Here is a 26143-nt window from a genome sequence, read left to right on the forward strand (position 1 = left end):
CCTTGTTGGCGCTGTAGCCGTGTTTGCGTGGGGTGTCCATCAACCAGCCATCCTCCACTCCATCCATCTGGACCATCGAGCGCTGCACGGCACTCATCCGTGAACAAAACAGTTTTGAAATCAGTCTTCATGTAATGTTTGGCCCACTGGAGCCGTTTCTGCTTGTGTGAAGTGGATAGAGGAGGTCGACAGGATGGCGTATGCACAGCTGCAAACCTCTGAAGGACCCTGCATCTTGTTGTTCGGGGGACGTTGGAGGCACAAGCAGCTTCAAAAACTTGTCTGCTGCTATGACAAGGCTTTTTTGCCGCTGCTCTTTCAACCTGACGTAATTGCCTGTAGGAAAGAGTCCTCAATTTGCCCTTATCAGCACGCACACGTGTGTACTGTGAATCAGCTACATACTTCTTGATTGCCAAGACACTTCATCCTGATCATCGCACAATGTTGATTGTAGTCATGCCTTGACCTAAACACTCCACAACTTGTTGCTTCTCAGCAGCCGACACATCCTTTTTCTTTCCCATTTTGGCAGAAAATGTAGGCTGCTTAATAATGTGAGAGAGCCTTCTTAAGTAGTCTTGCCTTTCATTGGACACACCTGCCAAACTAATTAGCACAGGTGTCTGCAATTGCTTACAGTGATATAAAGAGCCCTGACACACATCACCATCAATGAGTTTAACTGACAAACAAACAAATTCTTCCCTTATCACTCCTAAACACTTTTTGCATAATAATTTAGAACGCGGTGTACATGTGCTTTTCCACAAAACACCAGCGGTTCACGTAGTGAATCTTACAGTTCTAACTTGCCAACCGTGGTCTGTATGGAATTGTTCAATAAAGGGCCCAAAATTAAGATAACATAGATGGGAGAGGTCTCTATGAATAGGAATTCCTAAGTATTTGATACCCTGTGAGGGCCAGGCAAAGGGAAAGTTGGACTGGATGGAATCCTATATGGATTTGGGGAGGGAGACATCGAGGGCCTCAGACTTCGCTGCATTGATTTTAAAATTTTACCATGTAACAAAGTGATCTATTTCAGCCATAACAGCATGGATGGATATATGTGATTGAGTGATATATACTAGGACATCATCAGCAAATAGAGAGCACTTGTACTCGGTGCCTCCCACCTCAATCCACCTAATATTGGGGTTATGGCGAATTGATGAGAGCAGGTGCTCCGTCACTAGGATGTATAAGAGAGGGGACAGAGGACATCCCTGCCTTGTCCCATTGGTGATTGTGAAAGGTGATGAAAATGTTCTGACGCACCCCCTGGGCCTTGGGACACCCGGAGCCGGACCCTTTTTGGTGGATGCTGGTGGTTGTAGTCTTCGTGGCGGCGACCCGGTTCCGTGGCTCAGGGCGGTCAAACCAGTGGCGGAACTATTTATGTGGTTTTGATGTTTAAATGTCCGACTACGCCACCCGTGGATTGCGGTCAGAGTGAACCGCCGCTACAGGGCAGACCGCTGAGGCTGGTGTTGTGGGTGCAGCAGAGCGTAGCATAACTCCCCACGGGAGGAGTATAGCCTCAGGGCAGTGTATGCGGAGGATGGGGGTGATGGTGCAGGGCAGCAGCAGTAACGACACGGAGTCAGTGATGCAGTCCAGGGCCTTTACTCACAGTTCTTATTATCCAGACCACGTCTGCAGGTAACGGCTGCCCACGTCGTACTGTGCTCACCAGGTGAGGGGCTCAGACAACTCCCAGATAACTTTGGAGCACTTCACAGGACCCCCTTTGTGTGTCCTTTGTCTGGCCTTTCTTACCAACACTTCTGTCCGGCTGCCTCGGGCCTCCTCTTGGTAAACTTGGCGCCAGTTTCCCTGACCCTATGTGGTGCCTTCCTAGCGGGTGTAGCGAGGGGCTGCGCCACATAAAATGTCAGAGCCTCCGGTTTCTAGCTGAGGGTCGTTTCCTGCCTCCACTAGTTCGGGGACCGGTCTCCCCCTTTGGCCTGACCCCTCCACGCAGGTGGATTCGGGCGTGCGGTGGCGACTCGCCCGTCCGCACCCCTGGGATCCCTTCATTCCTCGTTCCTGGAGCCTTCTCCGCTCCTCTTCCTTCCTTCTCCCTCTTCCAGGCCTGGGCCTCTGTTACTAGGCCCGCCTCCGGAGCAGAGCTCATGCAGAGCCCCTGCTCCCTGCCACTTCTGCTCAGACTTCTCTGCACTGAACTAAGATGGTGCCCACCTTTTATACTCCCTTCTCAATGCACCCAGGAACTGCTTCCTCCCTGCTCCTGCACTACAGGGTTCCCCTTCCTCAGTGTTCCCTCCCCCCACTCCAGCCAGGGACAGGGACTGTCGTGCCCATCTCAGGGGCATATTGGTCGCCCTGCCCCACGGCAATGTGGTGTAATGCATGCAGGTGTCGGGTCCTGATCCACACTCCATCCTTACCTGAGAGTGAGATATCACACCTCTGGGTGAGGTGCAATACGTCTGTAGCAACCGAGCCCTCAGGGTGCTACAGTTCCATTTATCTTCAGCCTAGGTGACGTATTGCGATTCAGGGCCGTGATTTTGGCTATAAAAGGGTCCCCTAGACCCCTACCCCAAGCTTTTTAAGAGAATCATATATGGCGTGCCAGGAGACTCTATGGAATGCTTTCTCAGCATCCAACGAGAGTATCTAATTACAAATTTTTAACTGCATCTAGCCCAGGAAATACTTTGTGCCTAGTAGCAGTGTCTGCTAGTCAGCGGATTATCCCGGCTGTTAAGCAAGCTACACCACCTGTAGTTTAGACACTTAATTTTTTCAAAGGAAATGCTTCGGGACCATGGGATACTCAGTGAAGAGCATCAGGAGGCACCCCAAGGCATAGGGGCTGGGACTGGCAGTAGGATGCCTTACGGTGGACAGCCGAGCTCGATCCTTATAAAAGCTTTTTAACTGCAGCAGCTTTAGTGGACGCTACTGGAGCTGGAATTACGCGGCTGCTGGCATGAGACTTGCCCTCCAATAGATCCTTGTAAATGGATTTAAAGTGTATTCATTCAAATTAGAGAGACAATTTAAATTAAAAAGCTTAGAGCTGCCTCCACCACAGGGGGGCTCGCTCGACCCACCAGCGGACAGGCACCAGTATTGGGAGAGGGGGGCTGGCCATCAGGGTTCACCGCGGCTCTGGCACAAACCCGGCGACACGGAGGTGGCACGGGCAGGAGCGGACTGGCCGTGTCGGCTTCTCACTTTTTGGATTTTAGAAGGGCATGACATGCCTATATCTGTGTCTCCCCCTCCTTTTACTCCTCCACCTCTTTTATTTTCGCATGACTATATGTACTTGTCACTTTTCCATGTGTTAGTTGTGTCTTCTGAGCAGTTTGTCAGCTTTTGGACACCTTTGAAGGTGTTTTCTATGTGTTTCTATGTGTTTTTGTTTGCCTGCCATTGGTTTTAACGGTGTTTGAAGGTGTTCGACGAACAGTTCGACGAACAGTTCGGCGAACACACGGGTGTTCGACGAACCGAACCGAACTCGAACACTACGGGGGTGGCTCAACACTACTTATTAGTTATTTGTGACGGATGATAAATTCACACTACTGGCTACTGATTGGATAAAAGTCAGCTCCAAATAATGTTGTCTTCTGTTGTACCCATTGAATCCATCATTGTGCTGAGCCCACTGGAGGATCTTTGGACATTCTGGTAGGCCAACCCAACTCTGGCCCTCTGTTCAAAAAAGGAGCTATTCTCAGTCCCATTCGCAACTGTGTACCATCTGGCACACCTGGCAAACATCCTCTGGTATTTGTTAAGTGGAATAAAGGCATAAGGAGGAATTTACTAAGACTGCTGTTTCATAGAAACAGAAGCCTCCTTGAGTAAAATGTATCAAATTTATTGCGAGGTGCAAGTCTTTTGGGCTGTCCGTGCTTATAAAAATGAAATGAGCTGACACACACTTCCACGATCTTTATGCCAATTTCAATCTGTTTGGCTGTGGTTGGACATGCTTCTCCCACTATGCTCCATGAACTTCAAGAAAAGTGGCAAGGTTAGATCAAAATTGAGAAAAGGTGCACATTTTTTGCATGAATGTGGCTTAAACAAAAATTTTCAATAAATTTTTGACAGTATTCTGGTGTACTTTTATTGATGAATTCTCTTCCTTATGTTTTTCACTATTTAATGCTGCATAGCTGAGGTGAATAGCTGAAACCTTTTTTATGTTTATAGTGCTACTCTGGGGTATTTTTTTATTTCACTAATGAACTGGTATCAGTAATGTATGCTCCCAGTGTAAAATAATTACTACTTGTCATCTTCTACTGGTTCTGGCACCGCTCAGGTCCCTCTCTGCCATCTTGTGACTGAAGCTCTGATTGGCTGAAAGTCACTACTCAGACAACCCCTTCTCAATTACTATATTCCCCAGTATAAAATAACAGGCTGTACTCTCCTCCCATGTCGTTCCTGTGAAGTTGGCTCTGGGTCTCCCGGGGCTCATTTGACATTGTTATGCTACGTGAGCCCTGCAGCCAATTAGCGGCCGCTTCACTCTCATTTCCTTCGGAGAGCAGCAGCGGCTCTTACTTTTTCCGGGTGTCAGTTTCGTCCAAAGAAAGTGAGAGCTCATGTGAGCTCTGGGACACCCGATGTCACTGGAACGTGACGGCATCGGAGGTGAGTATAAGCTGCTTTTATTTTATACAGGGGAATATACCAATTGAGAAGGGGTTGTCCAAGAATTGGACAACTCCTTTAATTTAAGTCTATGAGAGCAACGTTCTGAGTAGTCTCATAGACTTATATTGAGAAGTGACTTCCAGTCCGCCTAGCAAACACTGGGGATCATCCAACCAGTCACAACTGCGGACAAAAGTTGCAGAAGAGGATAGGAGAGGCACTGAGAGCAGAAGTTGCCAGTAAGTATTTTACTATACACAGGGAACATACACTAGTGATACCACTCTGGTGGTAACATAAAAAATACCCCTTGGTGGTACTTTTAAGGAATTGATCTGGGATATATATTTTCTTAGAGTGTCTTGTTGACATCCACTAGCCAGAGAATATATGTTCTTCTTGTGTAAAGCAGTTTTGCAAATACAGCTGAGCTGAGGCTATAAAGAATTTACTGATGATTTTGCCAGGACTTTAGCACAGTTCAATATACTTTAGCATGTCATATCAATTTCTGATATTACTCAGCCTTTTATTTATTTCATTTGTTCCACATTTTTGCAAGAAGTGAAACTCTGGATTCTGCTGCATTCCATACTTGCTCTAAGAAGCTTCCCAGATGGAAATGTTATCTGGAAGAATTTCCAGGAAGCTCATCATTCGCCTGCCTCCTCTGATTGAAACAAGAAGGACAGGGGTTAACAAGTGGAGAGGGGGTGGTGAACAGACAGAGAACTTGGCTGCTGCCAGTTAAAGCTCTCCTGCCTTGACTTCACTGTGATCTTATATGCTTGTCCTTGGACAGCAGCACAATTATTTACCGTACATATGTTGTAGCAAAATGCCTTCTTCTCATGGCTTTTCCTTTACATCTCCAAATCTGTGCACATCTTACAAAAGAAATAGCTGGCAAACATAAACAGATCCGGCATTTCCAAATTCTTTAACAGAAGTGACAAGTATTCTCAGCAAAACCCTCGTCACGTGAGAAGCAATAAATACATTTAAGCAGTAAAATGTATTTTTTGTACACGGAGAAAAGACAAAATACAAAGTATACTCATAAGCATACAATAAGTGGAAAAATTACTGTTAGGAAATACCAACACAACTTCTGCTACAGATTTGTAAACAGCAGGAATCATAAGTGACATCACTTTCCACAGAAATGCTGGAGTTACCCAATATGTGCTATGCATTTGTGATACAAAGCCAATAAAAGATGCAATTTACTGACCCCTTTGTGTAATCTGGCACCACCGCAGTAACACCATACAAGCTAGGCTAACATGAGAGTACGAAAAATCATCCATTTTTTAATCTGAAAAAATTGACTATTTTTCATCTGCACTGCCACTTGTATTATTATTATTATTTATTATTATAGCGCCATTTATTCCATGGCACTTTACACGTGAAGAAGGGGTATACATACAAGAACAATTACAATAATCTTGAACACAATGTGACGGCGACTGGTACAGGAGGAGCGAGGAGCCTGCCCGCAAGGGCTCACAGTCTACAAGGGATGGGTGAGGATACAGTAGGTGAGGGTAAAGCTGGTCGTGCAGCATTATTTGTGGAGTGGTGGTTACTGCAGGTTGTAGGCTTGTCGGAAGAGGTGGGTCTTCAGGCTCTTTTTGAAGGTTTCCACGGTCGACGAGAGTCTGATGTGTTGGGGTAGAGAGTTCCAGAGTAGGGGAGACGCACGGGAGAAATCTTGTATGCGATTGTGGGAGGAGGAGATTAGAGAGGAGTAGAGAAGGAGATCTTGTGAGGATCGGAGGTTGCGTGCGGGTATGTAGTGGGAGACTAGGTCAGAGATATATGGAGGAGACAGGTTGTGAATGGCTTTGTATGTCATGGTTAGGGTTTTGAACTGGAGTCTCTGGGCAATGGGGAGCCAGTGAAGACATTGACAGAGAGGAGAAGCCGGGGAATAGCGGGGGGAAAGGTGGATTAGTCGGGCAGCAGAGTTTAGGATGGATTGGAGGGGTGCGAGAGTGTTGGAAGGGAGGCCACAGAGCAGGAGGTTGCAGTAGTCAAGGCGGGAGATGATGAGGGCGTGCACTAGTGTTTTTGCAGATTCATGGTTGAGGAATGTGCGGATCCAGGAGATATTTTTGAGTTGGAGTCGGCATGAAGTGGGAAAGGGCTTGGATATGTGGTTTGAAGAAGAGTTCAGAGTCCAGGGTTACCCCAAGGCAGCGAGCTTGATGGACTGGGGAGAGTGGGCAGCCATTGACGGATAGGTCAGTTGGGGGGGTTGAATAAGATGGCGGAAAGATGATGAATTCTGTTTTGTCCATGTTAAGTTTTAGAAATCTAGCAGAGAAGAAGGATGAAATAGCAGACCGACATTGTGGGATTTTGGTTAGTAAGGAGGTGATATCAGGTCCAGAGAGGTAGATCTGTGTGTTGTCAGCATAGAGGTGATAATGAAAGCCATGAGACTCTATGAGCTGTCCCAAGCCTAAGGTGTAGATGAAGAAGAGCAGGGGTCCTAGAACTGAACCTTGGGGGACACCGACAGATAGGGGGTGAGATGAGGAGGTGGTCTGTGAGTGAGAGACACTGAATGTCCTGTCTGTTAGATATGAGGAGATCCAGGATAGGGCCAAGTCTGTGATGCCGAGAGGTGAGAGAGTTTTTAGTAAGAGGGAATGGTCCACTGTGTCGAAGGTAGATGACAGGTCTAGGAGGAGGAGGACAGAATAGTGTCGCTTAGATTTGGCTTTTAGTAGGTCGTTGGTAACTTTGGTCAGTGCAGTTTCAGTAGAATGGTGCGGTCGGAAACCAGATTGTAGGCGGTCGAAGAGGGAGCAAGGAGGAGAGGTGGGAGGACAGCTCAGAATGGACGTGTTGTTCCAGTAGTTTTGAGGCATAGGGGAGAAGTGATATGGGACGATAGCTAGACAGAGAGGATGGGTCAAGGGAGGGCTTTTTGAGGATGGGTGTGATTGAGGCATGTTTGAAGCATGAGGGGAAGACACCAGTTGTTAGTGACAAGTTGAAGAGGTGGGCTAGGGCTGGGATGAAGATAGTGGTAAGGTTTGGGATGAGGTGGGACGGGGTTGTATACATCCATTTTTATAAATCAATAATTAAAAAATTATACAAGCCCCAATGCATTCTACTATTTTAATAATTGCAATAGATCCATTAAAAGTAGATGCCATATGGATGGTGTCGGTATTGCATTCACTCTTTTTAAGCACCCATTGAAATGCGTAGGTGAGTAAGAATCCTCACTTTGGGCCTATACGCACAACCTTTTAAAGTAGGCGAAAACCAGGCTTTATTCTTATTGTTGCATTCCAAGAGCCATATATATATTTTTTTTTTTTCTGTTGGCGCATGTTTTTTTGCAAAATGAGACGTAAATTTTCAATTACACTGTTTTGGGTCATGTTTAACAGATTAACTTGTATTAACTCTAAACGCTATTACTTTTTGTCTTTTTTTTGGGATTTAATGGCAAAATTGTTTTGTTTTTTTTTGTTTTTTTTCGTTTGAATTTTTCAAGCTTTTTTTTTTTTTTTTACAATTATTTTTTAACACTTGGGGACCTAAACTGTTATGACTGTTCACATAAAACACTGCAATACTTGTGTCTTACAATGCATTATGCTTGTCAGAGTAACAAAGATAGACATCAGAGCTAACTCCGATCCTGGCAGTTTACCCCTTAAGATGCCATGGTAGTTAGTCACCCTATGTCACCTTACACTTTTCTCTCTTGGCTCCCCCCCTATTCTGGCTTTTAAATATCTGATGAAGAATATCAAAGTGTGAATGAAGCCTCCGTAATTATTCAGCGTCCATTAAGAAAAATATACTACAGATGATAATACAACATACTAAGTATTTGGAGTATGAACATAAAACTATAGCCGTGTGAATAGTTACTTTGACAAACATTAGCAATATAGTCCAATCATTCCAAATATTAAGAATCTCCTATTTGCTGGGCATCTCATGAATGGCATGAGGGCAGTAATATAAAAACATGGCACAAGTTGTTACTTTTTCATCATTCCATGTGCTTTGTTTTTCTAGCGTTTTCACAGAGATGTAATGATTGGCAATGGATGCTACTTCTGTATATCATTAGAGGGTCGTCCACTACTCGGACAACCCCTTAATAACCCCCGTGTGTGGAGAGAGCTCCTGGGAAGGGAGGAGAGCCAGGCGGAGGTGACCGAGCGGACCGGGAGGACCAGTAGGAGGCGACCGGAGGGACGAGCGCAAGAGAGCGCTGTGGCAGCGTGCAGTGCCGGCCAGCGGAGGGTGCCAGGTGGTGGTGACCAGGAGGACCGGTAAGAGGCGACCGGAGGGACAAGCGCGCTGTGATAGCGTGCAGCGTCCCTAGAGGAGGTGAGTGAGGGGCAGGAGGCCGCGATAAGCGGCCCTACTGAACCCAAGTGTGTACTGTACTGTATTGTATTTGTATCTGTATTGTATTGTATTGTATTCCCTAGTCCATATTTAATTGATTACCCCCCCGTCCATATTTAATTGATCACCCCCGTCCATATTTAAATTGATTCCCCTGAACACCCCCGTCCATATTTAACTGATCCCTCTGACCACATTAAATTGACCCCCCCGTCCTCATTTAATTGATCCCCGACCACCCCCCGTCCATATTAAAGTGATCCCCCTGACCACATTTAAATGATTGACCCCCCTAGCCCATAATTGATTGATCCCCCTTGTCCTATTTAATAGATTCCCCTTGTCCACTTTTACTCATCCCCAGTCCCTATCTATTTGCCTTATCCCCCACCATATTTAATTAACCCCTGTCCATAATTAATTGATTGATTCCCCAGACCACAATTATTTCCCCAGTCCATATTTATTGATATTATTGATACTTATTGATCCCCAGTCCTTAGTTAATTGACCCACCATCCATACCTATTTATTTGCTTTACCCCCCATCCTATTTAATTAAACCCCCTGTCCATAATTAATTGATTGAATCCCTAGTCCACAATTAATTATTTCCCCAGTCCATACTTATTGATCCCAGTCCATAGTTAATTGACACACCGTCCACACTTAATTAATCCACCTGACCCACTCAGCTGATCCCCCGTTCATACTTAATTGATACTTAATTGATCCCCCGTCCATACTTAACTGATCCCGCGCCGATATCTAATCGATACACTTGCACATCCCTAATTGATCCCCGTCCATACACCTATATATAAATAATTCTGTTTTGTACTTGTACATATATACTGACTGTATCCCCATATTTAGAATGACGTCCATGTTGGCCGGAGCCGTGCAGTGTACATCTTGCGCAATGTATGCATTCCCTGAGCTACCGCTCAGGGATCCATACTGCTGCGAGAGATGTGAGCATATCGTGCACTTGGAAGCCCAAATCCTGGATCTAAGTGCTCAGATAGCGGTACTGAGGAGCATCGACAACATGGAACGGAGTTTGCTGCTCACCGAGCAGACACTCAATGGGTCAACACTGGGGGTGGAGCTTAGTGGGGAAGCGCAGGCTGAACAGGCAGGGAGCTGGGTAACGGTTAGAAGGGATAGAGGGAAGAAGTATAGGAAGGCTGGTTCAGAACCGGCATTATTGGAGCACGACAGATCCTCTGACCGCCGGGGGAGTGTATGCTCCAGTAATGAGGGGGAGGGGGGAAGTGTAGGGCAGGCTAGACAGGTCCTGGTAGTGGGTGACTCTATTATTAGGGGGACAGACAGGGCAATCTGTCACAAAGACCGGGATCGCCGAACGGTGTGCTGCCTCCCTGGCGCTCGAGTCCGGCACATCGCGGATCGGGTTGACAGGTTACTGGGTGGGGCTGGCGAAGACCCAGCGGTCATGGTCCACATTGGCACCAATGACAAAGTGAGTGGTAGATGGGGGGTCCTTAAAAATGATTTCAGGGATCTAGGTAGGAAGCTTAGGGCAAGGACCTCCAAGGTAGTTTTCTCAGAAATACTACCAATCCCGCGAGCCACACAGGAGCGCCAACGGGAGGTTAGGGAGGTGAATAAGTGGCTAAAGAGTTGGTGCAAGGCAGAAGGGTTTGGGTTCATGGAGAACTGGGCCGACTTCGCTGTCGGCTACAGGCTCTACCGTAGTGACGGGCTGCACCTCAATGGGGAGGGTGCAGCGGTGCTGGGGAAGAAGATGGCTAATAGGTTGGAGGAGTTTTTAAACTAGAGACGGGGGGGGGGAACCAAGGAAATAGGTGGGATGTGAGGCAAGCAAGGGGGAAGGGGAGAAGTGAATATAATGAGGGTGGAGAGGGGGGTGGGGATAGTACAGTTAGATCGTTAGAGAAGAATAGGATGCTAAATAACCCCAAAGTTTTATCTTGCATGCTGACCAACGCAAGAAGCCTGACCAATAAGGCGGATGAGCTGCGGGCGCTTATATCGGAGGAGAGGTATGACATCGTAGGTATAACAGAGACTTGGCTAGACGATAGCTACGACTGGGCGGTAAATTTAATAGATTATAGTTTATTTAGAAGGGACCGGAAACAGGGGAAGGGCGGAGGAGTCTGCTTATATGTAAAGTCACGTCTAAAGCCCAGACTAAGGGAAGATATAGGAGAGGGAGAAGAGGGGGTCGAGTCCATGTGGGTAGAGATAGAGGGGGCAAAAAATAATAATAAAATATTACTGGGGGTCTGCTATAAGCCACCCAATATAACAGAGGAGAATGAGAAACTGCTATTAGGACAAATAGACAAAGTAGCAAAACATAATGAGGTGATTGTAATGGGGGACTTCAACTACCCGGATATTGACTGGGAAACAGAAACCTGTAGATCGCAGAAAGGAAAAAGGTTCTTGACAAATATCAAGGATAATTATCTCTCCCAACTAGTGCAGGAACCAACGAGAGGGAAGGCAGTGTTGGACTTAATATTGACTAATAGGCCTGATAGAATAACTGAGGTACACATAGGGGGGCACCTAGGTAATAGCGATCATAATATTATCAATTTCAAAATGCCCTTCAGTAGGGTTATCAATAAGGGAACAACTAAAACATTAAACTTTAGGAGGGCGAAGTTTGATCAGCTGAAAGAAAACCTTCAACTTATAGACTGGGACAAAGTTCTTAATCAAGGAAATACGAATAGTAAATGGGAAACCTTCAAAAGAATTCTGAATACTCAGTGCGAGAGGTATATACCGTATGGGAATAAAAGGGCCAGAAATAAGAGGAAACCAATATGGTTGAATAAGAACGTAAAAGGGGCGCTAAATAGCAAAAAAGAGGCATTCAAGAGATTAAAACAGGAAAACAGCAAGGAGGCACTAATGTGTTACAAGGAAAAAATGAGAACCTGCAAAAAACAAATAAAAATAGCAAAGGAGGAAACAGAGAGACGTATTGCTAGGGAAAGTAGATCAAATCCCAAACTGTTCTTTACGTATATAAATAGTAAAAGGATTAAATCGAATAATATTGGACCGATAAAAAGTGATGAAGGCAAAATCATAGAGAAAGATGAGGATAAAGCTAATCTATTAAATAAATTTTTTTTCGTCAACTTTCACAAAGGAAAAAGAACTAACAGGCGAAATGAGAAGTGACAAGCTTAATCCTCCACTAAGTATGACAAATCTAACCCAAGCTGGGGTACAGAAACGCCTCAGTAACATTAAAATAAACAAATCACCAGGACCTGATGGCATACACCCACGGGTACTAAGGGAACTAAGTAATGTGATAGACAGACCGTTATATCTTATATTTAAGGACTCTGTTGAGACTGGGTCTGTACCACTTGATTGGCGACAGGCGAATGTAGTGCCAATATTCAAAAAGGGAGCGAAAAGTGACGCCGGAAACTATCGGCCGGTGAGTCTGACGTCCGTTGTGGGCAAAATTTTTGAAGGCTTTATTAATGAGGCAATCATGGAGCATCTTGACGCTAATAATCTATTAACCCCGAACCAACATGGATTCATGAGGAATCGCTCCTGCCAAACAAACCTGATTGACTTCTACGAGGAGGTTAGCTCTCGAGTAGATCAGGGGGAACCAGTGGATGTCGTGTATCTCGACTTCTCAAAAGCGTTCGATAGCGTGCCACATAATAGGTTGGTATACAAAATGAGAATGATGGGGCTGGGGGAAAATGTCTGCAAGTGGGTAGCTAACTGGCTAAAGGATAGAAGGCAGAGGGTGGTTATAAATGGAATATACTCAGATTGGGTAAGCGTCACTAGTGGGGTACCACAGGGGTCTGTACTAGGCCCAATGTTATTTAATATCTTTATTAACGACATAGTCAATGGGATAAATAGTAAAATATCAATATTTGCAGATGACACAAAGTTATGTAAAACAATTAATACAAAAGAGGATAGTGAAGACCTACAGAGGGATTTGGATAAGCTGGGTAGGTGGAGCATTAAATGGCAAATGAGGTTTAACGAGGAGAAATGTAAGGTCATACATATGGGAAGGAAAAATGGAAGTCACCAGTACTCACTGAATGGGAAATCATTGGGGAATTCAGAGATGGAGAAGGACTTGGGCATCTTGATTGATAGCAAACTAAATTGGAGTGCCCAAAGTCAGGCCGCTGCTGTAAGGGCAAACAGGGTAATGGGATGTATCAGAAGAGGTATAGCTGCAAAGGATGAGAACATTGTTCTTCCACTGTACAAAGCACTGGTCAGACCATACTTGGAATACTGTGCTCAGTTATGGGCCCCAATATATAGAAAGGATATAAATGAGCTTGAAAAGGTACAAAGGAGGGCAACAAAATTAATAAAGGGAATGGAGGGACTGCAATACCCAGAGAGGTTGGCAAAACTAGGACTATTCAGCCTGGAAAAGAGAAGGTTGAGGGGGGACATAATAAATGTGTACAAATATGTTAGGGGACAGTATAGAGACCTTGCCCGGGATTTGTTCAAAAGGAGGGATATTACGGTAACAAGAGGGCACTCACTAAGACTGGAAGAGAAAAGGTTTCAGCACCAGCATAGGAAGGGGTTCTTTACGGTAAGAGCAGTGAGAATATGGAATTCACTGAGTGAGGAGACGGTAATGTCGGATTCACTAAACCAGTTCAAGCGGGGACTGGATGCTTTTCTAGATACCAGGCAGATTTCTGCATATACTTAAAAATAGAATAAAATAGTAGGTTGATACAGGGATTTATTCTGACTGCTGGTTTCAGAGTCGGGAGGGAATTTTTCCTCAGGTGAAGATTGGCTAAATCATTTGGGGTTTTTGCCCTCCTCTGGATCAACTTTAGCAATTACAGAACTAACAGGTCGAACTTGATGGACGCAAGTCTTTATTCGGCTTTACTTACTAACTATGTAAATACCATATTCCGTAGAGTAAAATAAAAATAACAGATACTCACCTTCTGTACCAACACTGTTCCAGCGATATTAGCGCCAGGTCTACCGGGGCCGGTGTGAAGTTGTCATTTCAAATGAGCACTGCAGCCCAATAAGCAGCCACTAATGGGTTTACACTTCCTTTAGATGAACCTCATATGTCCAAAGGAAGTGTGAGCGAAGCAGCCCTTTAGTGGCCGCTGATTAGCTGCAGTGCTCATGTGGCATAATTAACAATGTCACACAAGCTCCCCAAATATCTGGTGCGGACATCCCTGAGTCGTCACCGGTGCAGGAGGTATCTGTTATTTTTTTTTTTTAAATTGGGGAATATAATATTTAAGAAGGGGGTTGTCCAAGTAGTGGACAAAACCTTGAAGGATCAGCACTTTCCACAATCCAGAACGTATGCTAAGAATGCAACAAAGAAGATGGAGCTCTCTTTGTTTCAAATCTGTAGTGTCATCCTTTTCTAGATCTCTGTTTCCTCTGAACATTTGACAACATTTACTGCTAACCACAGATTGATTCTAGCCTGCCTGTTGCTGAGATTATGCCGAATGTATATATATTTTACCAAAGCTAAAATTAAAGCATAAAAGTAGCACACATCTACATGGCGGACAGTACAGGAACCTTTGTAACCTACAGTTCTTAATCATCTGAGATTTGTCACATACTTCGTAGTTCTCAAATCTGGAGAAAATCTCCATTATATCATCAACTGCAGACTACAGATACATCCATAAGTAACTGTTATCTATACAGAGTAAGAAGATCTTATGTATGTGAGTGACAACCTACAATAAAGTCTTTGTACAGTCATCTTTATAACAGTCCTTTCCAGATTTCTTCTGTCCATCAGAAAATCATTTCTTCTGGGATTTGTAGTTGAGCACGAAACAAGTAGCATCACAACACATAAATTAATAACTCGGTTCAGCGTGACACTTGTATACGGAACTGAGAACACAATGAGACACAGCACATAATGCTGGAGTGGAATTTAACATCCTTTTTACATTGTAGAGTAGAATCCCTCCTGTATCCGTAAATTGAAAAAACCCGAGCAACACTTACCCCCAGAAGGCAAACTTTCAGCTCTCGAATAGCCATCCTTTAAGAGGAGTTTGGTTTCCTATAACACATCATCAGGAGACAAGAACTTTAACACACAGTCATTTCCCAGGCTGTGCTTGTATGCTCATGTGGATCGCATGCAAATAATTTCCTGACCTAACAAAAAGAAAGAGACCGAGAGAGAAAGAGGAGGTTTTAATTCCTACAAAACAAACGGAAACCAGTCTGGGCTATTTATGGGCAGTCCTGTCACATGGGCTGCAGACAACTACTCATTTGCTGCTTTCGTAATCTACCAAAAATGCTGCATATTATGCAAAAAGAGGTATACGGGCACACAGTGCGTACGGTGGATGGTTCATTTATTGAACAGATGCTGAAAAAACACACAGAAAACTAATAATGATCATTTCTTATGGTATTTTTCATATTCATTCTTACTTTCAGATGCAGTGGAAAGTCACTGCCCTCCAGGATAAGGGTGGAGAAAGCATGTCTATGGAAAACATTGCATATCCCAAGTTTTCCTTTCCATTTTTGCAATTACTGCCAATATTTAAAAAAAGATATGATGTACGCAGTGTGCATATTTCATATGAAACTGTTGGAGATTAGTTTTAAGAAATTATTGAATTAGATCATCATCACACTGTGGAAAAATAGGTAACAGACGTCAGCATTACTTTTCAACAAGGGTTTGCACTCTGCATTTTTTGCAAAAATGTTGCATATTTGTTTTGTTTTTTCCAGTGGTTATTTTTGTGGCAAAAAAGGATTACCTGTAACTAAATAGATAAGTATTAGGCCATGTTGACACGTTCAGTATTTGGTGAGGTTTTTACCTCAGTATTTGTAAGCCAAAACCAGGAGAGGAACAATCAGAGGAAAAGTATAATAGAAACACGTCACTACTTCTGTATTTATCACCCACTCCTGGTTTTGACTTACAAATACTGATGTAAAATACTGACCAAATACTGAAAGTATGAACATGGCCTTAGATAAACGACTATGGGGGAAATGCATCATCCCCTCTATGGCAGAAAACTGGCATCTAAAAGCCAGAAAAAATTATCACAGGTGGTATTTCAGCAAAGTTTTGCAACTTTTTGCTTATTTGCAGCAGCCCCAGCACTTTTTTTTCTAAAGAGAGCAGAGCTTAGCAAAAAAGGCTTCTCTATAAGAAAAAAAACACCTTCCACATGAAAATCATAACATGGTTTTTCCAAGTAAATGCTTAAGTAAAGCATAAAGCTTACAGCAAACATGATGTTTAGCCTCAGCTCAAGTCTTTCTTACAGGGGTTGTCCACTACTCGCACAACCTCTTCTCAATCACTATTTTTCCTCCTTAAATAATAATAACAGCTATAATGGGCGCTGTTCCAGAGTTGTCGGTACTGGCTCTCCCAGAGCTTGAGTGACATTGTTATGTCACACAATCCCTGCAACTAATCAATGGCAGCTTCACTCTCCCCTCCTTTGGACAAATCAGATATTTGGAAAAAGTGAAAGAACAGCTACAGCTCTCACTTCCCCTGGATGTCAGTTAGGTCCACAGGAGGGAAAAGTGAAGCCGCTGCTTATTGGCCACAGGGATCACGTGACATTGTTATAAGCCCCAGGAGAGCAAGTGCCGACACTGCTGGAACTGCGCCGTCACCAGGGAAGAGTATAGCTGTTATTATTTTATAAGGGGAAAACATAGTGAAAGAAGAATGCATTGTCCGAGTAATGGACAACCCCCTTAAGACACCCACATATCCAGTCACTTATATTTCTTATTTGAAAAATCCACACAGACCTTTTAGGTTGATACCCACACAGTGCTTTGCACTGATGAGGGGCAAACACTCATAAACACGTGTCTTGAAAATGGGATGTCTGACTTGGCTTCTTGTCCTACTGTAAGTTCTTTAAGTTCTTTGACAATGCTTGCTAAAGGGTCGATATTGACTTTTAGGATTGCCACATCTAATAGGTGGCATTAGAGTTCAAGTCCTCCCATACTCTGAAGAGGCTATTACATATGAAGAAGAATGGAAGGCCAAACAAGCATGTGGTCAAACAAGGTGTATAGCCAGTGTTATGATCTGCTACAAGCACTAAGGAAAGACAGGAGATCTGTCCCTACAATAGAACTAAGCTAGATCCTTACGATGTAACGGGGAACCTGATCCTGCGATCAGACCCGCTAAAGTCCTCAGCTAGCCTGAACAAAGACCTATAGATGTGAGGGAGGGATCCCTACAAGAACTAGGGACTGGGAGAAAGATGGACACCTCCTAGCAGAAATTGTAGCAGTAAAAGACAAACAAACAACATAGAACATAGAGGTCAAAAGACCTAGCTAAAGTGACTGAGAAAGGTTACAAAACACCTGGCTAGCTTAAGAGTAGAAATTACAATGAAGTCCAGCAAGGCCAGAAGGGCGGAGCAGGATTAAATAGGCAAAAACGGTCATGTGACCAGCATAATAGAAAAAACCTAACAGGAGAGTTCTAACAGTACCCCCTCTTCTATGAGGATCCTCCGGATCCCCTAGACCCAGGCTTATCAGGAAACCTCTTGTGAAACGCTCTGACAAGTCTGGAAGCAGAAACATCATCTGCCCTCACCCATGAGTTATCCTCGGGACCGAAACCCTTCCAAGCGACGAGATACTGCAAACTCCCTCTATAGCGTCTAGAATTAAGGATGCGGGAAATTTCATATTCCCCGTCCTCCACCACCGGAGGAACAGTGGCAGTGGCGTCTCTATCTGATACATCAGCTTTTTTCAATAGAGAAACATGAAACACCGGATTAATCTTCCAGGAGGTAGGAACCTCCAACATAACAGCAGATTGGTTAACTACCTGAAGCACCTTAAAGGGCCCTACAAACTTGGGACCCAATTTGTTAGAAGGAATCCTCAACCGCAGATTCTTAGAGGACAACCAAACCATGTCACCAACCGTAAACAAAGCCTCTTGACGTTTCCTGTCAAAGTACCTCTTAGATTTTTTGTTAGTCTCCTGAAGATTACCACGCACATCCGTCCAAACTCTTTCCAAATCACCGGAAAAACTCTCCTCCTCAGGCACAGCCGATACCAATTTGGAGAATGACCCAAAAGACGGATGTCTCCCAGAACAGCAAAAAAAAGGCGAACACCCAGCAGAAGAGGATGTATGGTTGTTAAGAGCAAATTCAGCAAGCGGCAGAAACTCAGACCACCCCTCTTGATTGTCTGCCACAAAACAACGCAAGAACTGCTCAACATCCTGGTTCTTCCTTTCTGTCTGGCCATTAGACTCAGGATGATATCCAGATGAAAATGACAAATGAACTCCCAACCTGTCACAAAAGGCACGCCAAAAACGAGCCACGAACTGAGGTCCCCTATCAGAAACAATGTCAGTAGGAACACCATGGAGTCTGACAATCTCTTTGACAAAGGCTTTAGCGAGTGTTTTAGCGCAGGGCAGTTTGTTGAAGGGAACCAAGTGACACATCTTGCTAAAACGGTCCACGACCACCCAGATGGCCGTGAAACCCTCAGAGGGGGGAAGGTCAGTAATAAAGTCCATAGCCAGATGTGTCCAAGGTGCACTAGGAACCTCCAGAGGGCAAAGCAACCCCGCAGCAGGAGTATGTGAAGACTTAGATCTAGCACACACAGTACATTGACGCACCCACTTAATGACCTCCTTCTGCCATCCAAGCCACCAAAAACTGCGACCCACAAGTCTCTTGGTCTCAGAAATTCCAGGATGACCTGCCAACCAACACTCATGACTAGAGATGAGCGGTGTTCGACTTGAACTGTTCGCCAATCTCAAATTCGAGCTGTTTTGGGCGGTGTTCGAGTTGTTCGACGAACCCGAACGATTTTCAAAAAATTCGGCTGTTCGAGGTTATGTTCGATAACTGTTCGTGCACCAAAAGCGTGTCCTGCATGTCTGGCGCTATTTAGAGCACCAATCATGCAGGGATTGTCTGCCACTCACTGTAATGACACAGCCATGGTGGTTGTGGCATTACAGTGATTGCCCAAATCGATGGGAACAGTGCCAACAGTGAAACATGAAAAGCCGGCAATTCAGCAGCGGCATACACCGGTACCCGACAATTTAGAACCGAAAGAATAGAGCTTCACACATAGATTAGATAGATATAAACATGTCAGCCACATATATACGAAGTACAGTGAAAGTGCTGCTTACTGTACTTGTCATTTAGCGTAAAGGATTTATCAAAAAAAATAATAGTGTTTTCATGCACCGTCTCTTTAAAAAAGCCGGCCGGCAATTCAGCAGCGGTACCCGACAATTTAGAATAGAAGGAATAGAGAATCACACATAGATTAGATAGATAGAAACATGTCAGTCACATATATAAGAAGTGCAGTGACAGTGTTGATTACTGTACTTGTCATTTAGTGTAAAGGATTTATTTAAAAAAATAATAGTGTTTTCATGCACTGTCTCTTTAAAAAAGCCGGCCGGCAATTCAGCAGCGGTACCCGACAATTTATAACAGACAGAATAGAGCATCATACATAGATTAGATAGATAGAAACATGTCAGCCACATATATACGAAGTACAGTGACAGTGTTGCTTACTGTACTTGTCATTTAGCGTAAAGGATTTATCAAAAAAAATAATAGTGTTTTCATGCACCGTCTCTTTAAAAAAGCCGGCCGGCAATTCAGCAGCGGTACCCGACAATTTATAACAGAATAGAGCTTCACACATAGATTAGATAGATAGAAACATGTCAGTCACATATATATGAAGTACAGTGACAGTGTTGGTTACTGTACTTGTCATTTAGTATTAAAATAAAGGATTTATTATTAAAAAAATTGGCGTGGGGTTCCCCTTAATTTTAGGCTCTAGCGGAGGTTAAGCAGACGGCTGGGGCAGATGTTTGAAGCCTGGGAAGGGGGTAATACCCACGGAGCTTCCCAGGCTACTAATATCAGCCCCCAGCTGAATACATAGCCTTTACTAGCTATTAAAATGGGGGACCCCCAAAAGAAATGACGTGGGGTCCCCCCTAATTTAATAGCTAGCAAAGGCTAGGCAGACAGCTGGGGGCTGATATTAATAGCCCAGGAAGGGAGCCATGAATATTGGCCCCCTCCCAGGCTAGAAACATCAGCCGTCAGCCGCCCCAGAAATGGCGCATTCATAGGATGCGCCAATTCTGGCACTTAGCCTCGCTCTTCCACGCTGCCCTGGTGCGGTGGCAGGGGGTAATAGGGTTGGGGTTGATGTCAGCTTATAATGCCAGCTGACATCAAGCCCAGGTTAGTAATGGAGAGGCGTCTATAAGACACCCCCATTACTAACCCCATAGTCAAAGTTAAAAAAAACACAAACACCCAGAATAAAGTCCTTTAATTGAAATAAAGACACAATCCTTTATTGTTCTAAATTAAACCATACTTACCGTCACGCCCATTCCAGCTGAAGCCAACGATCTCCTGCAATAAAAGAAAAATAATAAAGCAACCTCATCCTTACCTTTCCATGGTTCCCACGACAGCTTCAGCTCTGCTACATCGAGATGACAGGCTGGACCGCAGCAGAACGCTGCCATCCAGCCTCTCATCCCGCAGACACTGAGAAGCGCAGGCTTGCTTGCGCTGCTCAGCGTCTCTCTGTGACGACATCCAGATGAGCCGAGTTCATGTCCAATGAACTCGGCTCACCTCATGCACGTCACTGACAGCGTGGGAAAATTCTCAAGCTGAAGCGGTGAGTGCAGGAGAATTCTCCCACGCTGTCAGTGACGTGCAGGAGGTGAGCTGAGTTCATTGGACATGAGCTCACCTTATGCACGTCACTGACAGCGTGGGAGAATTCTCCTGCACTCAGCGCTTCAGCGTGAGAATTCTCCCGCTGAAGCGCTGAGTGCAGGAGAATTTTCCCACGCTGTCAGTGACGTGCATAAGGTGAGCTCATGTCCAATGAACTCAGCTCACCTCCTGCACGTCACTGACAGCGTGGGAGAATTCTCCTGCACTCAGCGCTTCAGTGTGAGAATTCTCCCACGCTGAAGCGCTGAGTGCAGGAGAATTTTCCCACGCTGTCAGTGACGTGCATGAGGTGAGCCGAGTTCATTGGACATTAACTCGGCTCATCTGGATGCCCTCACAGAGAGACACTGTGGAGCGCAAGCAAGCCTGCGCTTCTCAGTGTCTGCGGGATGACAGGCTGGATGGCAGCGTTCTGCTGCGGTCCAGCCTGTCATCTCGATGTAGCAGAGCTGAAGCTGTCATGGGAACCATGGAAAGGTAAGGATGATGTTGCTTTATTATTTTTCTTTTATTTCAGGAGATCGTTGGCTTCAGCTGGAATGGGCGTGATGGTAAGTATGGTTTAATTTAGAACAATAAAGAATTGTGTGTTTATTTCAATTAAAGGACTTTTTTCTGGGTGTTGTGTTTTTTTTAAATACTTTACTAGAAATTCATGGTGGTCATGTCTAATATTGGCGTGACCCCATGAATTTCGGGCTTAGGGCCAGCTGATAATGCCAAGCTGGCCCTAACCCCTTTATTACCCAGTGAGCCACCGCATCAGGGCCCTGGATGAGTTGGGTACAGCGCCAGAAGATGGCGCTTCTATGAACGCGCCATTTTCCGGGGTGGCTGCGGACTGCAATTTGCAGCGGGGGTGGCCCAGAAAGCTTGGGCCTCCCTGCGCTGCGGATTCCAGCCCCCAGCTGCCTAGTTGTACCTGGCTGGACACAAAAACAGGGCGAAGCCCCACGTCAATTTTCTTTAAATTATTTCATGAAATAATTAAGAAAAAAAGGGCTTCCCTATATTGTTGTGTCCGGCCAGGTACAAATAGGCAGCTGGTGGTTGGGGGCAGCCCGTTCCTGCCTGCTGTACCTGGCTGGACACAAATATAGTGCGAAGCCCCACGTCAATTTTTTTTAAATTGTTTCATAAATTTCCTGAAATAATTTAAAAAAATTGAAGTGGGGCTTCGCACTATATTTGTGTCCAGCCAGGTACAGCAGGCAGGAACGGGCTGCCCCCATCCACCAGCTGCCTATTTGTACCTGGCCGGACACAACAATATAGGGAAGCCCTTTTTTTCTTAATTATTTCATGAATTTCATGAAATAATTAAAAAAAATTGAAGTGGGGCTTCGCACTATATTTGTGTCCAGCCAGGTACAGCAGGCAGGAACGGGCTGCCCCCAACCACCAGCTGCCTATTTGTACCTGGCCGGACACAACAATATAGGGAAGGCCTTTTTTTCTTAATTATTTCATGAATTTCATGAAATAATTAAAAAAAAAGTACGTGGGGCTTCGCCCTATTTTTGTGTCCAGCCAGGTACAACTAGGCAGCTGGGGGCTGGAATCTGCAGCGCAGGGAGGCCCAAGCTTTCTGGCCCCCCCCCGCTACAAATTGCAGTCCGCAGCCACCCCGGAAAATGGCGCGTTCATAGAAGCGCCATCTTCTGGCGCTGTACCCAACTCATCCAGGGCCCTGGTGCGGTGGCTCACTGGGTAATAAAGGGGTTAGGGCCAGCTTGGTATTATCAGCTGGCCCCAAGCCCAAAATTCATGGGGTCACGCCAGTATTAGACATGACCGCCATGAATTTCTAGTAAAGTATTTAAAAAAAACACAACACCCAGAATAAAGTCCTTTAATTGAAATAAAGACACAATTCTTTATTATTCTAAATTAAACCATACTTACCATCACACCCATTCCAGCTGAAGCCAACGATCTCCTGCAATAAAAGAAAAATAATAAACCAACCTCATCCTTACCTTTCCATGGTTCCCACGACAGCTTCAGCTCTGCTACATCGAGATGACAGGCTGGACCGCAGCAGAACGCTGCCATCCAGTCTGTCATCCCGCAGACACTGAGAAGCGCAGGCATGCTTGCGCTCCTCACTGTCTCGCTGTGACGGCATCCAGATGAGCCGAGGTCATGTCCAATGAACTCGGCTCACCTCATGCACGTCACTGGCAGCGTGGGAAAATTCTCACGCTGAAGTGCTGAGTGCAGGAGAATTCTCCCACGCTGTCAGTGATGTGCATGAGGTGAGCTCATGTCCAATGAACTCAGCTCACCTCCTGCACGTCACTGACAGCGTGGGAAAATTCTCCTGCAATCAGCGCTTCAGCGTGAGAATTTTCCCACGCTGTCAGTAGCGTGCATGAGGTGAGCCGAGTTCATTGGACATGAACTCGGCTCATCTGGATGTCGTCACAGAGAGACGCTGAGCAGCGCAAGCAAGCCTGCGCTTCTCAGTGTCTGCGGGATGACAGGCTGGATGGCAGCGTTCTGCTGCGGTCCAGCCTGTCATCTCGATGTAGCAGAGCTGAAGCTGTCGTGGGAACCATGGAAAGGTAAGGATGAGGTTGCTTTATTATTTTTCTTTTATTGCAGGAGATCGTTGGCTTCAGCTGGAATGGGCGTGATGGTAAGTATGGTTTAATTTAGAACAATAAAGGATTGTGTCTTTATTTCAATTAAAGGACTTTATTCTGGGTGTTTGTGTTTTTTTTAACTTTGACTATGGGGTTAGTAATGGGGGTGTCTTATAGACGCCTCTCCATTAATAACCTGGGCTTGATGTCAGCTGGCATTATAAGCTGACATCAACCCCAACCCTATTACCCCCTGCCACCGCACCAGGGCAGCGTGGAAGAGCGAGGCTAAGTGCCAGAATTGGCGCATCCTATGAATGCGCCATTTCTGGGGCGGCTGACGGCTGGTGTTTCTAGCCTGGGAGGGGGCCAATATTCATGGCTCCCTTCCTGGGCTATTAATATCAGCCCCCAGCTGTCTGCCTAGCCTTTGCTAGCTATTAAATTAGGGGGGACCCCACGTCATTTTTTTTGGGGGGTCCCCCATTTTAATAGCTAGTAAAGGCTATGTATTCAGCTGGGGGCTGATATTAGTAGCCTGGGAAGCTCCGTGGGTATTACCCCCTTCCCAGGCTTCAAACATCTGCCCCAGCCGTCTGCTTAACCTCCGCTAGAGCCTAAAATTAAGGGGAACCCCACGCCAATTTTTTTTAATAATAAATCCTTTATTTTAATACTAAATGACAAGTACAGTAACCAACACTATCACTGTACTTCATATATATGTGACTGACATGTTTCTATCTATCTAATCTATGTGTGATGCTCTATCTTTCTGTTCTAAATTGTTGGGTACAGATGCTGAATTGCCGGCCGGCTTTTTTAAAGAGACAGTGCATGAAAACACTATTATTTTTTTAAATAAATCCTTTACACTAAATGACAAGTACAGTAAGCAACACTATCACTGTACTTATTATATATGTGACTGACATGTTTCTATCTATCTAATCTATGTGTGAAGCTCTATTCTTTCTGTTCTAAATTGTCGGGTACAGATGCTGAATTGCCGGCTGGCTTTTTTAAAGAGACGGTGCATGAAAACACTAATATTTTTTTTAATAAATCCTTTACACTAATTGACAAGTGCAGTAACCAACACTGTCACTGTTCTTCTTATATGTGTGACTGACATGTTTCTATCTATCTAATCTATGTGTGATGCTCTATTCCTTCTTGTCTAAATTGTCGGGTACCGGTGTATGCCGCTGCTAAATTTGCCGGCCGGCTTTTTTAAAGAGAGTGTCTTCTGAGCAGTTTGTCAGCTTTTGGACACCTTTGCAGGTGTTTTCTATGTGTTTCTATGTGTTTTTGTTTGCCTGCCATTGGTTTTAACGGTGTTCGACGGTGTTCTAAGGTGTTCGACGAACAGTTCGACGAACAGTTCCTCGAACATCCCGGTGTTCGACGAACCGAACCGAACCCGAACACTACGGGGGTGGCTCAACACTACTCATGACACTCAACAAACAAATCTCTCCTAAAGGTCCTAGGTACAAACAACCTCCCATGGGGAGTGTTAGATGGGGCATTCTCCTGTGCTTTAAGAATCTCAGCTTCCAAAACGGAGTCCAATGCAGCAATCACAACACCTTCTTGTAAAATGCTCTCCTCCTCCTCAGCACCGACCATGGGAGAAAAGCTGCGAGACAAACCATCAGCTTTAACATTCTTGGTACCCGGGATGTAAGTAAAGGAAAAATTAAACCGCGAAAAAAAAAGTGCCCACCTAGCCTGACGGGCATTCAAGCGCTTGGCAGCATCAAGATAGATCAGATTTTTATGATCAGTGAAAACCTGAATGGGAAAATCAGCACCTTCCAAGAGATGACGCCAGTGTTCAAATGCGAGTTTAATAGCCAGCAATTCCCGATTACCAATATCGTAACTAAGTTCAGTCTCAGAAAAATTTTTTGAAAAAAAGGCACAGGGATGTACTCCATCCTTGTTTTCCTGAGACAACACTGCACCGACCCCCACAGAAGAAGCATCAACCTCAACCAAAAATGGCTTAGTTACATCAGGCTGCATAAGGATGGGGGCAGAGCTGAACCTCTCCTTTAGAAACACAAAAGCTTCAATGGCCTCAGTAGTCCACTGAACCGTATTAGAACCTTTCCTGGTGAGATCGATCAGTGGTTTAACAATAATAGAAATTTTTTTTATGAATTTTCTGTAATAATTGGCGAAACCCAAAAACCTCTGTATCGATTTCAAACCAATAGGCCTAGGCCCTTCCTGCACAGCTTGAACTTTCACCGGGTCCATCTCAAAGCCCTCGCTGGAGATAATGTAGCCCAAAAAACTAATTCTCTGTACAGCGAACTCACATTTCTCCAGCTTAGCAAAAAGCGAATTGTCAATCAATAACTGCAATACCTCACGTACGCTCCGCCAATGAGACTCCAGGTCAGGCGAATAAATCAAAATGTCATCCAAATACACAACCACATTTTTGCCGATCAAAGGTCTAAGGATGTCATTAATAAGATTCTGAAAAAATGCTGGTGCATTGGTAAGACCAAAAGGCATAACCAAATTCTCAAAATGACCCACAGGAGTGTTAAAAGCAGTCTTCCATTCATCACCCTCCTTCATGGGCAACAAATTGTATGCTCCCCGGAGATCAATTTTAGAGAACCACTTGGC

At 44.8% G+C, this 26143-nt stretch overlaps 1 protein-coding gene across 1 annotated transcript in view; it reads right to left on the reverse strand.

The window, feature by feature from the left end:
• RAB31 (RAB31, member RAS oncogene family) overlaps positions 1-15317 on the reverse strand; it is an 82225-nt gene extending 66908 nt beyond the window's left edge. Inside the window, exon 1 of the mRNA XM_073679036.1 lies at positions 15097-15317. Coding sequence (XP_073535137.1) covers positions 15097-15132 — 36 coding nt within the window. The 5' untranslated portion in view covers positions 15133-15317. The remainder of the gene's footprint in view (positions 1-15096) is intronic.
• Positions 15318-26143: the final 10826 nt, after the last annotated feature.

Source organism: Phyllobates terribilis, unplaced genomic scaffold (assembly GCF_046119375.1).
Source record: "Phyllobates terribilis strain yellow unplaced genomic scaffold, ASM4611937v1 Scaffold_4__5_contigs__length_816908805, whole genome shotgun sequence".
In the NCBI taxonomy this organism is placed as follows: domain Eukaryota; kingdom Metazoa; phylum Chordata; class Amphibia; order Anura; family Dendrobatidae; genus Phyllobates; species Phyllobates terribilis.